The sequence below is a fragment of the Acinonyx jubatus genome, chromosome A1 (genome assembly GCF_027475565.1).
Source record: "Acinonyx jubatus isolate Ajub_Pintada_27869175 chromosome A1, VMU_Ajub_asm_v1.0, whole genome shotgun sequence".
NCBI lineage: Eukaryota > Metazoa > Chordata > Mammalia > Carnivora > Felidae > Acinonyx > Acinonyx jubatus.
Genome location: NC_069380.1, coordinates 202,872,498 through 202,888,115, shown reverse-complemented (window position 1 = coordinate 202,888,115; position 15,618 = coordinate 202,872,498). Strand labels below are relative to the sequence as shown.

Here is a 15,618-nt window from a genome sequence, read left to right as displayed (position 1 = left end):
ATCACAGCATCATGTACAAATCTGCTGAATCGCTATGCTAAACACCTGAAACTAATATAACACTGTGTGTCAACTATACTCAAAAAAAGAATGGAAAGCAGGTTTTCACCCATTATACCCCTTCCTCCAGCCTACATCCCAATGTAGACATGGCCTCTGGGCACCTGTACGGAAACACAATTGAAACATTAGCTCTGATGATCTGATTATAATTATCATTAAGCTCCTTTCTAAGTATCAAGCAACAGGATCCTAATTTGTATTTCCCTTGAGGATGAAAGCTACTTCATCATATTCTAGATCTTCTACTAAAAAATGGAAAAATGCTTCTATTGATTCTTTTTGGGGCCTAAAGCCACCCTACATGGTGGCTCAGTTGGTTAAGCATCCAACTCTTGATTTCAGCTTGGGTTGTGATCTCACAGTCATGACATGGAGCCCTGCTTAAGATTCTCTGTCTCTCTCTGCCCTTCTCCCTGGCTCATGCTCTTACCAAAAATAAACAAACAAACAAACGAATAAATAAATAAATAAATAAATAAATAAATAAATAAATAAAATAATAAATTAAAACACCACACATGATGTCATAATCATCTTTCGACATCTTACTGTTTTACCACTAAAATAAGCACCTGCTATCTGGCTTATATCTCTCTCCAATTTCTGTCAGATCTAGTGTACAGTCATAGGCAAGGAATTTCAGATAACTAGGTTTAATTAAAAAGATTTTGTTCCTCGCAATAAACTTTCAACTCTCCAATGCACCAGTAATTAAAAGGCTTTAGTGTACTTCACCCAGTGCATGGCACAAAAAGTACTATTTTTTGAATAAATGAATGGGAGGAAAATGAAAGGTCTACTGGAAATCCCAGATGGATTTCAAAAAAAGACAAACCCTACTATTTTAATTTAATCAAAATGAGTGCCAAATACATACAAAATGGATACACATTACGCCTTTAATAACAAGTTATATGCTTCTGGATCTTACTGTATAAGAAAATTTATAATTGTAGAAATAAAACCTCATTTTCACTTCATTTTTAATGCTCTACTTTCCTTCCCAGTTTCAAAGGAAGTTTGCACGTGTCACAGAAGCTTAATTAAGGAGCTGAAATTAATGATGAATATTCAAGCTTGTAAAGTTGTCAGGTCTCCTTACATTGAATATAACTCAAATAAGGCATGTCACAGTGAATTCCAGGCCTGCCTGGGTACAAAGGGAGCAATCTGTGGGCCTCTGAAGAACATTTTCTGCAGGGAGCTCTTACTTTGTTCTCATTATTTGAGCAAGATCCACATCTGGTGTGAGCAAAACTACTTGGATTTTAATGAACAACGGACTCCATTTTAGGAGGAATCAGGAATTTCAACTGACAGGACTAACAGAGACCTTTCATGGACTATCTGCTATATAAACAGGATAGCGTATGGTTAAGAGTGTGGGCTGGAGCCAAAGGGCCTGAGGGTAAAGTCTGGCTCTGCTCCTCCCGGGCTGTGCAAAGTTCCTGGGCCTGGGCTTCCCCAGCAGCCCTCCCCCCATGGGGCTACCGCAACGGTTCAATGAGATCCAAGTGTCCAGCACTTTGCAAGCGCTCAATAAATGTTAGCTACCATTTGTTTACACAAAACCTATTTGACAGTTCCACAGTCTACCAGGGAATTCTTTAGCTCTTATGTTCCTATAAGAAGTTAGACATGTGATTATGCAGAAAATGGCCTAAACCCAATTGCTGAGACCCACAAAACTAATGAAACCACAAGACGTTTTTGGGGACACACCATACGGCTGGCCTAGGAAACTGGCACCGGGTGTATTCTTGCAGTGAGAATAATGTAGCTAGATGACTCCATTCACATTTAGCTCTAGCACATAACACAGATAAAGGAAAAAGAGAAAATGAGAGGCAAGAGATTAAAGAATGTCACAATTTCAGTATTCAACAATAGGTTAGCTATGAAGCCAACATATAACTAACTCCCACTTCAGGGCTCTATTCTAACCATGCCCGGCTGAGCCTTCCAATGTGGCATGGCGGCTGCATAGATTAACGATTCACAAAGGAGGAACGATTGCTGAGTTTTCAGCATTTAAAATTAAATCCTAAAAAAGAGAGGCAGTGTAGTGTGTGTGGCAGCAAAGAACACTGTACGAAGAGTCTAAAGAGCCATTTTTTTTCATCTTATTATCTGCCATTTAATGGTCATTTGATGCCTTCAATTCTTTGTGCTGTAGTTTTCTGTATGGTTGCCTTGTCTTCCTCACCTGGTCACCGTAGGAATCACACAGAATGTTCTGAAAGTGTCATAAACTAGGAGAGGTAGAATCTACACACAAATATTTAGGGTCCGTGAGGTCTGCTTCATCCTTACCATTCTGCTTCTTTCTTTCTTCCCCAAGAAGAAATGCCAGAAAAGGCAGAGGAACAGATACCAAGTACAGCATTAAAAATGCTTTGACTAGGGGCGCCTGGGTGGCGCAGTCGGTTAAGCGTCCGACTGCAGCCGGGTCACGATCTTGCGGTCCGTGAGTTCGAGCCCCGCGTCGGGCTCTGGGCTGATGGCTCAGAGCCTGGAGCCTGTTTCCGATTCTGTGTCTCCCTCTCTCTCTGCCCCTCCCCCGTTCATGCTCTGTCCCTCTCTGTCCCAAAAATAAATAAACGTTGAAAGAAAAATTTTTTTTTAAAAATGCTTTGACTAGTCCCGAGGGCTCCTGATTTCACTCGGTCCTTATTTGTGAACTTCATCAAAACCTTGATGAATCGCTAAATCTCTTCCTCTACCTGCCTCTCCACTTTTTCTCTTTCCCCCCCTTGATCACTTATAGGCCTCATGGCAACACCGAGGAATTTACCTTTTTCTTTTTAAGTGACTTAGGGCCATAGTACTTTGTATTACTTGCTTCGTGGTGATCTCTCTTTAATTCTTTTGATATTTGTGTAAAATCCTGGACCTAAATTCTTCAGTAACGAGTCTGGTTAAGTGATAATAAATCCCCCTGGTTATCACTACAGTAAGCTTCATGTTATCACAATAAACTTAATCCCAAATAACAAGCTCTCTGTTTCACAACATGATGATTTTTGCATTTGATGTCAGCATTTATTCACCTGAGGCAACAGAGCGTGCATGTAATAAGATTTTGCTTTACATAAAACGCTATTGCTCATCTTTTCTGTTAAGTGCTTATTTTAAATGTGGCTGCAACATATTTCTTCTTTTAGGAAACTTCTTTGGGGAAAGCCCTAATGACCAAGTACAAGAGAAAGCAAATTCTAGAAGTTGGTTGTTCCTTAAAGGACCAAGTCTTTAAGCCTTCATTCATGCTACCCAAAATACACACCACCACACAAGCACCACATTCAAATGGCAACACTCTCCCTGTTCTTCAGGACTTGCTGTCTGAATATTATAATTCCAACTGAAGGAACTCCAACAGAGCTAGAGCTGTAAAATACCATGTGACTGAGTATCTAAGGACCACTACAGGCTGCTTTCTAGTCCCAAGATATGTACTTACACATTCCCAACATCGGTGAGCTCACTAGGAGAAGCACAGCGAGCAGAAGTATGTGAAGGGACTTACAAGACTTTGGGGAGATAAATAAAGGCATGATCAAAGGGAGAAGCAAGACATCTCAAGACTGCAGAATGAAACACACACATTTATAAGTCAGGTGAGAAGCAGAGTGAATTATGCCTGCTCCCTCTTAAAGCTTCAGGGCTTCCAGTAACTTGCTGAAAAGATGGGCTATGTAGGCTGAACTTTGTAAGAGAATATTCAGTACTTTGGAAGCACAATGAAACCTATCACAGATCTCTCTTTGGGCTTTTGCCAAAACATCATAAAAGCCTGAATGTCACTGCCACTTGCCTTTTCTTCTTCCCACTGGTCTCAATTCTTAAACCAGGTGAAAAAGCTTCTATACACACACACACACACACACACACACACACACACACACACACACCCCACACACACCACAAATACAAACTATTCAGGAATGCTGTATCACAAAACACATGACTGTCCAATCACCATTATGACTGGTGAGCTACACAGAAAAGAAATATGGGACTGGCTAATGAAAGACAATCAAGGTATGAAGGGTAAAAGGACAAGATGATCTTACTCACACTGAATTCATAATCATGGGATATTTTGGCCTTTACACAGCACCTATTTGCTAGGGATTCCAACAATCCACAAAGGACTCGAACAGAAAGACTCAGCTAGCTCTGAGAACAGTTGCTATTACAAATGGTGTTTCTATGTGGATGTAATAACTGTTTGCGGCTACAGGCACATTCTCAAGGGGAAGACTAACCAAATGAGATGATACATATAGCAAGGCATTTTTTCTGAAAACAGCCTTCGGGGCTTTGAGATCTTAGAATACAAGGCCATTTTTCTGAAATGTAATATAAAAATCTTTATCATGGCCTTTTATTTTCTCTCCAAAGACTGCATCCTATGATCTCCAGCCTAAGGATGGCACAGCCCAGGTATGAACAGGAATGATTTTCTCTTTCCATTCATGAATTGTTGTGGTACCTCAGAAAGCTTCTCTGTGAGTCAGTTTTCCTTTGAAGAGCCACGGACAAAGTCTCAGAATTTAAAGTTATTAGCTTAATTAAATTCTATAAGACATTTTAAAGAGCTTTAGTTGGACTGTGTTCTGCTTTTTTTCCCCCCATTATAACATTTTTTTTTTGGCAGGCATTTCTATCATTAATGAAGAAATAAAAAGGCAAAACCATGTAAGCATTTCTATTTTTTTAAGGTAAATTTTTTTTCTAAACAGATCCTAGCCACAAAATAGTCTCATTAGCAAGTTATAAAATATTGACAAGCTTTTACAAATGAAAAAATATTACACCAGCTGAAACTGTGTTAATTATAAATTATCCCAACAAAGAAATACTTTATTTACCTTGGGATACTTTTCAATGCTGTTGAAAAGTATTCTAAGAATGTTTCCCAGGGAAGAATTTTTTGTTTAAAAAAATCTTTCACATTTGTTGGCTTTTGGTAACACATTGGGTATAAAATAAATAGGACTAAGAAATCTCATTTACTTTTTATAATTCCTCCCCACAAAAAATAAAGACAATGTAAAACTACATTCAAGATTTCTACATGATACCTTTGCTATCAGATATAGATTAGACGTTATCGAAAGATATTCACAAAGATTTATTCCCAATGTCATAACAATGACGATTCCCTTTATCCCTTCAGAATCCAGACCTCCTACTGTAATAAAAATAAAATCTAAACCTCTTTTAGAAATAGAGCTTTCGTTTATGTTCTCTAAAATAGGTACCCAAGCTTTGCTTGTTTCCAATAAATGACAACTATGACCGAATTTCCCTGCTTTTGTGCTTTGAAAGTTTTACCCTTAGGAAATATATCCAGTACACAATATTGAGAACAAAGTACTTTCTTTTATGTTGTTAGCGGTGATGGTACCTGCCAGACAAAAAAGGTTATTAAAAAAAAAAAAACCCAAAAAAACAAAAACGGAGGCCCAAAGGCAGGATACATGGGTTCTTGGCTTGCTTTTGCTCCAAATTTTCAACTTGACTTCTATCAGAATATTTAACCTCTAGGAAATTGTTTGTTTTTCTTTGCAAGGGAAACAATGAGACCTACCTCACAAGAGTATCATAATGATAAAATGTGGAGGCAGTAATCTTGCAACTGCTTTGAAAAACTTAAAGGTGCTCTACATGTTCAAAGTATTATTATTTGAAGAATTAATAAATTCAACAAGTATTTATTGAGTCCTAATGGGCATCAGACATGATTCTCTTCACCTGTTATAATTGATGGAGTCTCTGCCCTCATGGAACTTACATTCCAATGAAAAGGGGGATGAAGGTCAGGAGAGGGGGGACTTCTGTTTTATAGAACAGTCAGGGAAATGCTTCTGTGATATTGAGCAGAGACGTGCGTGAACTGAGGGAGCAAGCCATGCAGGTATCAGTGGAAGAGCATTCCAGGCATAAAGAATAACAAGTATTCTGCTTTGACTCACCAAAGCAAGGAGAGCCTTAGGGAAAATTTAAAAAGGGAGAGTGATCCTTGTGCAACCTGAAGCTTTCAGAAAAGGGCTGGTTTTAAATCCTGGTGCGGAGATGGCTCTGGTGAGGATGCGGTGTGGTGTGGTGTGATGAACACATGAACTGAGTGAGACTCCGAACTCTATCATACACCTGGACAAGTTTCTTAACCTGCCCACATCCCAGTCTTACTGAAAAGGGTCCCTGAGAAGCTAACGACATGAAGTATGTACAATGCCAAGCGCAGGGCCTTGTAGCTAATAAGGACTCATACTGCTACTACTTTCCTTCATTTTCTTGCCATTCTTAGAGGGCAGAAGAAGGCCACGTCAAGAGATGAAGAGAAGCCTAAGAACAAAGGTAGTCAGACACCAAGAAAACTTTGCCTAGAAAGAAGAAAACAGGAAAAATGTCTGCTTCTATGAAAAGCTTTAGTTAGGGATTTCTAATGAAAAGTTTAAAGGATGATTTCTTTTCCTCTTTCAGAAATTTTGGCTGAGACAAAAGACTTTGGAAAAACAAAAAGAGAGAGAAAAAGAGTTTGTTAAATACAGGCCTAACACTTTGAAAACAAATGCATGAAAAAAATCTAAAATGAGTTGGACTTCAGCATCTGTGCACCAACATTAAAGTAATAACAAAAGGGAAGTCAGAAATGTCTATTTATCCAAATAGACATTATGTTCCAGAAAAGATGTGGATTTGATTTGCATGCTTGGCATCCTTTTGTCTCTGAAACGAAGTATTTTGGATGCTTTCACAAGGCATCTCTCAGAAGTCACCTGTGTGGGTTTCATTTCTATTGTTCCGTATTTACGCTCTACTGCCTCGTTTCCACTGTTTACAAACCAATTTAGGATATTTTCATATTTATTACACTTTTCACAACAGAACAATTTCATGGCACATATCACTCTCTAACAGAACTCCCTCATGGGAAGCAAGCTCCGTGCTCTCCCAAGATGCTGATGCTGCATCTCTAAATTAAAACAGGGCAGATGAACTAACACTTCCATTCAAATTAACAGGTCTCAAGGTGAGAACAGGTAGATTTTGTTTTAAACCTAAGAATCAGGGGCACTTGGCTCCGTCAGTTAAACATCTGACTCTTGATTTCAGCTCAGGTCATGATCTCATGGTTCGTGAGTTCAAGTCCTGCACTGGGCTCCATGCAAACAGTGCAGACCACTTGGGATTCTCTCTCTCCCTCTATCTCTTCTGCCCCTCTCCTGCTCACTCACATGCTCTCCCTCTCTAAGTAAATAAATAAACATTAAAAAAAAACAAACCCTAAGAATTATTTAAAAAAAAAAAAAAAGGAGAATGAACAAAGGGCATAGATAATGAAGGGAGTACCACCCAGGATCAATTTTGCAAATCATCAGAAACCCACGGACTCAGCTTAGGAAAGCAATTAAGCTCAGTTAGTTTAAAGACACTGAGCTGGGAACAAGGAACAAAGTTGTACTGATTGCTCTATAGTTAGAACACTAGGCTTTGGAATCATAGATACCTAGTTCTAATCTCAGTGCCACTAGTTTAGTGACCTCAGGCAAGTTACTTAACCTCTCTGAAGCTGTTTTTGAAACCATAAGAAAATACCTGGATTAAGTTCATTAAGCTTATACATGCAAATACACAGAGAGGGCTTAATATACTGTCGGAATACAGGAAGCTCGATAAATGGTAGTTATCATTATTGTAGGATGATGATGATATATCATCATCATCACCACGACCACCACCACCAAATGTAAGCTCCACGAGGTCAATGATCTTTGAGTAGTTTTGGTCATTGCCAAATTATAGAAGCTAACATTATAATCAGCACTCAGCAAATATTCAATGATACATCAAAATAAAGGTATCATACTTTACAGAATAAGGATACTCTTTATCACCAAGTCCACCACTTTCTAACCCTTCCCAAAATGGCATCTCACAGCTTTGGTAAGAGACCACACCATGCATTTGAAAATAACTGTTGTTAAAAGGCCACATTCTGTTGTATTTTTCATTTTGCAAGCACAGAGCAACCATTATAATCATCTTTAAACCTAAATCAAAACATCTGCCCTGACATATTTTCACTGAGTTTGAAGACTTTATGGCTTTAACTTTTATTGTGTAAGCAAAGTAAATAAAGAACACCCCCCTGTTTGTTTCACTCAAAGTTAAAGAACTGTCTAGCTGAATGACAATAAGTAACTACTTTTATTTGCAGCCTTTCTCTCTAAAATATAAAAGCTATCAATTTGGATGATCCTGAGAAAACAATAAAAAAACATGATTGCATGACCTGGAGTATGTACAGGATCTTGGCATACTGTGAATTTCCAAAAGCGGCACACATTACCTTTGCAGAATGCTCCATGGTGACCACCACTTTGGTCTTAGCACTGGACACGAGATCCATAGCCCCTCCCATTCCTTTCACCATCTTCCCCTACAAAACAGAAGTGGGAAATAAGATGTAATTCTCTTTCAATCCTTTAGTATGTGGCAGAATAAAAATAACTGGTAAGAATAAGTCACTGGAATAAATGAGCGAGAAAACCTCATTGATCTTTACTGCTTAGTACTAGAAGCTTTACAATATTAATATTCTGTTACTGTATTATTCTGTGATTGAAAGATAACTTCCAGACAAATATCATGATGTCAGTTTTATTACATTGTGGCTAACATTATTTTGTTGCTGATATATTAGCAATAAGACAATCAGTGGATGAGAAAAATATTAAGAACCTTTTCAGAATTCTGGCACTTTATTATGATTATAGTAATAACAGACTGAAATCCACATACCCCTGACATCCACTTTCTTTTTAAACACAAAATCGGCACCACTGAGTCTTCAATTACAAACACTTTCTAAAGCACTCTCTTGGATTTCCTGCAGATTAAAATGCCATTACGTAGTAGGTTAAGACACTCATGGTGTTTCCCTAGTAATGATTAATATGAAAAGGTGGGTCTGTCTTTCTAAACTTGGCATTTATCTCACTCTTAGAAAAATAAGCCAAACAAAACAAAAAATATATTGCTGTCAAGCAAAACAAAACAGAAGCAGAGTTCAGGGCCTCTTGCCGTTCCTATTCTATTTTTGTTCACCTGTCCATCTCCTCATTCATTAAACATTTACCAGCCACCTTCTGCACGCCGTACACTCTGAATATTTCCCACTGTCTGTTCTGTCTCCTGGTTACAGAGTTTGCGAAAAAGCAGGTGTTTCCAGAGATGATGAAATAAATTCTTCCTCAAGTACATGGAAGAGAAATGTCATCTAACATCAAAACCTCCTTAAAATTTTATCTTTAATCCGAGTCCTCTTGCTGATTTGATGGTAAACTCTTAGCTCCTTCCCCAAAATTTCATAGCTACAAGGAGATTAGGCAATGTACTCATACCTGGCTTTAAAACACAGAGGGCTCAAATCCTCTGATATCAAGAACATTTTAGAGGTCAGTGTAACACTGCACGAACATGAATTCGATGTGCATTATGTAAAGGAAAGGATCAAGTGGTCAGGATGTCTTCGTGATTTGGAGCCTGCCACTAAATGAGATGGGTAGCAGCTGGCAATGGCTGGAGGGTGGCAGCGGGGAGCGGAGATGGAGAGCAGGAAAGACGCAGAAGGTACAAAGTCAGTCCGTCTTCAGACATGTAAGTTTGAAGTGAAACAATATCTATGTGGAAATGTGTAATATTATACTTCAGTGAGCCATGCCATCATCCTTAGTTAGCTGCAGTTTTAATAAATTAGGTATATTATTTTCATAATACTTCTGTAGAGAACACCAATACCTTATGGGATGAAATATGAATAACATTTCTGTAGAGAAATATATTTTCTCTACTATTATGGGATGAAGTATGAGTAATTTGGAGACAGAAGCAATGAATGTCTATCATTAAGTCCAACACTAAGGAAGCTTGAGATTTTTAGAGCATCAAAAGACACTAAAGAAAGTCCATTACAAAATGTATTAATCTGTTGTGATAAGAACATCCAGCAAGTCTCAGCTTCCAGATAGTGTCCTTAGGAAGACTGTAACGGTATAAGTGTTAGTAGAATGAAGAAGGCAAAGAAAACCAGAAACCAAGCTAGCATGTTAAAAACTTCTTGAATTAAAAAAAAAAAAAAAAAAGAATCCTTGAATTAGAATATACCAGAGGCAAAATTTCTCACCTGTGCAACAATGATTATAGGTAAAAGCTTATGCCAGTCTGTTACAAAAAGCATGTCCAATTCAGGTGAATCTGATTTAGACATTTTTAATCATTGTCAATTATTTAAGAAATATTTATAGAGCACCTACTGAGTACAAAAACTGTGCTGGCAGGGATATAAAGAGCTATAGAACATGGTAGAAGAACCGTCTCTTTGTCTTAAAAAGAACATTTCTTAGGATCTCATCAATATAAAAAGCTTCTGCTGTCCAACTTCGGGTCAGGTCATGATCTCACGGTTTGTGAGTTCGAGCCCTGCATCAGGCTCTGTGCTGACAGCTCAGAGCCTGGAGCCTGCTTTGGATTCTGTGTCTCCCTCTCTCTCTGTCCCTCCCCCGCTCACGCTCTGTCTCTCAAAAACAAATAAATGTTAAAAAAAAGTTAAAAAAAAAAGATAAAAAACTTCTGCACAGTAAAGGAAACAATAAGCAAAACTAAAAAGCTACCAACAGAATGGGAGAAGATATTTGCAAATGACATCAGATAAAGGGTTAGTATCCAAAATCTATAAAGAACTTATCAAATAATCCAGTGAAGAAATGGGCAAAAGACATGAATAGACGCTTCTCCAAAGAAGACATCCAGATGGCGAACAGACACATGAAAAAATGCTCAACATCATTCATCATCAGGAAATACAAAGCAAAACCACAATGAGATACCACCTCACACCTGTCAGAATGGCTAAAATTAACAATTCAGGCAACAACAACAGATGTTGGTGAGGATGTAGAGAAAGAGGATCTCTTCTGCATTGCTCATGGGAATGCAAACTGCTGCAGCCACTCTGGAAAACAGTATGGAGGTTCCTCAAAAAGTTAAAAATAGAACTACCCTATGACCCAGCAATTGCACTACTAGGTATTTATTCAAGGGATACAGGTGTGCTGTTTTGAAGGGACACATGCACCCTAATGTTTATAGCAGTGCTATCGACAATAGCCAAAGTATGGAAAGGGCCCAAATGTCCATCAACAGATGAATGGATAAAGAAGACATGGCGTATGTATGTGTGTGTACACACACACACACACACACACACACACACACACACACACACACACAATGGAGTATTACTCGGCAATCAAAAAGAATGAAATCTTGCCATTTGCAACAACAAGGATGGAACTAGAGGGTATTTATGCTAAGCGAAATTAGTCAGAGAAAGACAAATATCATATGACTTCACTCATGTGTGGAATTTAAGGAATTTAAGACACAAACAGATGAACATAAGAGAATGGAAGCAAAAATAATATAAAAACAAGGAGGAGGACAAATCATAAGAGACTCTTAAATATAGACAACAAACTGAGGGTTAATGGAGGGGTTTGTGGGTGAGGGAATGGGCTAAATGGGAAAGGAGAATTAAGGAGGGCACTTGTTGGGGGGCGCCACCTGGGTGGCTCAGTCGGTTGAGCGTCCGACTTCAGCTCAGGTCATGATCTCGCGGTTTGTGAGTTCAAGCCCCGCATGAGGCTCTGTGCTGACAGCTCAGAGCCTGGATCCTGCTTCAGATTCTGTGTCTCTTCCTTTCTCTGCCCCTCCCATGCTCATGCTCTATCTCTCTCTGTGTCTCTCAGTAATAAATAAACGTTAAGAAAAAAAAAATTTTTTTTTTTAAAAAGGAGGGCACTTGTTGGGATGAGCACTGGGTGTTATACATAGGGGATGAATCATTGGAATCTACTCCTGAAATTGTTACTGTACTATATGGTAACTAACTTGGATGTAAATTTTAAAAAATTAATAAATGGGTGTGGGTGAAGGGGGAACAGAAGGAAGGTGGTCAAAAGGGCAAACTTCCAATTATAAGATAAATAAGTACTAGAGATGTAAGGTACACATGATGACTATAACTAATACTGCTGTATGATATATAGGAAAGTTGTTAAGAGTGTAAATCCTGAGTGTTCTTATCACAACGTTTTTTTTTTTCTTTTCTCCTTTCTTTACTGTGTCTATAAATGATGGATGTTAGTCTGAAAGTACTGTGGTACTCATTTCACAATATGTGCACATCAAATCATTGTGCTATATGCCTTATACAGTGATGTATGTCAACTATTTCTCAATAAAACTGGAAAAAAAGAAACTCAGAAAAGAAACAGTCTTGTGGACTCAATGTAAAGGAGTAGCCTTTATCACTCAATGAGATTCTGATGTTTTATCTTCAAAGCAGCACATGCTACAAATTTCAAAGCACTATTTTGATACTGAAATATCTGTTTCCAAGAGTGAAGAATACACTAGATTTGGTGCAGAATACCTAAGATCTATTCTATTAACCCACTGTACAACATTGGCAAATTCTCTTGAATTGTCTCTGAATCCATTATCTATAAACCAAGACTAAGAATATCTATCCACCCAATCATAAAGGTGTTATGAGGAGTGCATGAGATAATGCATGGAAAATTATGGAGTAAATAAAATTTACAAATTCATTGACTTATCTCGTCATCTAGTCTATTCGGTTTACTGAGTGTCTAGTATGAGCCTGGCACTGTTCTGGGTACCAGAGTTAGAGATTATCATAACAGGCCTTTTTTCCTCATAAATTTCATCATCTGAGGGAGGAAGAGCATTAGGAGTAATTATGGGGACTTGGACCAAACTTCCTTCCTCTACAAGAAGCAGTACCACGGTTCCCTCATCCCCAAGAGCCTAGTGCTAATCTCTTCCCTGCATCCTTGCTATCTAGTATATAATTGTATCAGTGAATTTCAACCTTTTTTTCATTATAGGTGCTTGGGTGAGTGAGGAGCGAATGGGTTAAACTAACATGGGCATGTTCAGGTCCTAGCAGAGCACTCGAGGATACAAGTGCTAACTGTGCCTGGCTGGGGAAGCAGAGGCAGGAAGAGGCAGGCAGCTCAGGGGGATTTCACAGAAGAGATGTTTCACAACAGCAGTCTTACCAGATGGCAAAAAGAACAGCAGCGTCGCCTAATAGAAAGCATTTCTAGCAAGTTAACAGGTAAACCTTCAAATATTTGGCTTTCCTATTTTTTAAAGTAAGTTCATTGTATTGGAAAAAGAAAATAACATATTTCCTTCCATTTCAACTCCCAGATGATTTCTGAGACAGAGTCAATTACTAAATGAAAACAATTCGTTCTATCTATACCGGCAGAAAGAAACAGGGTTATATGAGACATGCTCTCCAATGCAAGTGGGAAATTCATCACCGTTCTTCAACCCACCTTAGCAGCCACTCTTTTGGGACTCAATTACTTGCGTTTCCTGGTTCTGTACTGCAGGGAGGGGTGGCCATGTGCCTGAACTCTAGACAGTGGAAGGAGGGAGACGATATCTGTGGTTTCCAGCCTCTGGCCCGTAAACACTTCTCACATGAAATCCCTCATGCCCTTTTGCCTTCTGGAATCTGGACACTGGCATCCAAGGCGACCTTGGAAGATGCTAAGCTTCCTTCAGGGTCCTTCAATGACTGCGTGCAGCAGAGCCCACTTACCCAGAAACACGCTGCACCATTCAATATAAGTGAAAAATAAATGCATAGGGCGCTAAGCCACTGAATTTGGGAGCCCTATTTGTTACAGCAGCTCGTGTGACTAATATAATGATGTGGTGACCAAATGAATTTTATAGAGGGGATAGAACTGAGTGTAGAATTAGAACTGTTTCACAACATGGAGGTTCCTCAAAAAATTAAAAATAAAACTACCCTATGACCCAGAAATAGCACTACTGGAAATTTATCTGAAGGATACAGGAGTGCTGATGAATAGGGGTACATGTACCCCCAATGTTTATAGCAGGGCTCTCAACAATAGCCAAATCATGGAAAGAGCCTAAATGTCCATCAACTGATGAATGGATAAAGATGTGGTTTATACCACAATGAGATACCACCTTACACCTGTCAGAATGGCTAACATTAACAACTTAGGCAACAACAGATGTTGGTGAGGATGTGGAGAAAGAGGATCTCTTTTGCACTGCTAGTGGGAATGCAAGCTGGTGCAGCCACTCTGGAAAACAGTATGGAGGTTCCTCAAAAAGTTAAAAATAGAACTACCCTATGACCCAGTAATTGCACTACTAGGTATTTATGCAAGGGTACGCTGTTTTGAAGGGGCACATGCACCCCAATGTTTATTAGCAGCACTATCAACAATAGCCAAAGTATGGAAAGAGCCCAAATGTCCATCAATGGATGAATGGATAAAGAAGATGTGATACACACACACACACACACACACACACACACACACACACACACACAATGGAGTATTACTTGGCAATCAAAAAGAATGAAATCTTGCCATTTGCAACTATGTGGATGGAACTGGAGGGTATTATGCTAAGCGAAATTAGTCAGAGAAAGACAAATATCATATGACTTCACTCATATGAGGACTTAAAGATACAGGGCAGATGAACATAAGGGAAGGGAAGCAAAAATAATATAAAAACCAGGAGGGGGACAAAACATAAGAGGCTCTTAAATATGGAGAACATGCAGAGGGTTACTGGAGGGGTTGTGGGAGGAGGGATGGGCTAAATGGATAAGGGGTACTAAGGAATCTACTGCTGAAATTATTGTTGCACTATATGATAACTAATTTGGATGTAAATTTAAAAAATTAAAAAAAAAATTTTTTAAAAAGAAAGAATAAAAAAAAGATGTGGTTTATATAACAATAGAATACTACTTGGCAATAAGAATGAAATCCTGCCATTTGCAACAACATGGATGGAACTGGAGGGTATTATGCTAAGTGAAATAAGTCAGTCAAAGAAAAGACAGATACCATGTTTTTACTCATATGTGCAACTTGAGAAACTTAACAGAAGGCCATGGGGAAGGGAAGGGGAAAAAATAGTTTCAAAAAGAGAGGGAGGCAAACCATAAGAGACTCTTAAATACAGAGATCAGACTGAGAGTTGATGGGGGCAGAGGAAAGGAGGAAAGGGGCGATGGGCATTGAGGAGGGCACTTGTTGGGATGAGCACTGGGTGTTGTATGTAAGCGATGAATCATGGGAATCTACCTCCAAAACCAAGAGCACACTGTATACACTATATGTTAGCCAACTTGACTAATATAATTTAATAAATTATATTTTTAAAAAAAAGAGCTAACTGATTCAGCTACACAACAGAGGAGGGAGCAGGCCTTTGAGGGGGACGTTTCACCACTGCTCCTTGAAGGAGGGGACTAGGCAAGATACTGAAATTTACTTCTGTATCCAAATGTCCAACACAAGCTTGCCATTTTACACAGATGAGATACAGACCTCACTGCCATCTCTAGCTCCCTCCCCCAAATCCAACATCCTATTCGACATA

General features: G+C 38.8%; 1 protein-coding gene across 1 annotated transcript in view; it reads right to left on the bottom strand.

The window, feature by feature from the left end:
• Positions 1-15,618, bottom strand: part of OXCT1 (3-oxoacid CoA-transferase 1) — a 135,701-nt gene that overhangs the window by 16,788 nt on the left and 103,295 nt on the right. The window contains exon 14 of the mRNA XM_015067560.3: positions 8,426-8,515. Within this exon, the coding sequence (XP_014923046.2) occupies positions 8,426-8,515 (90 nt within the window). The remainder of the gene's footprint in view (positions 1-8,425; positions 8,516-15,618) is intronic.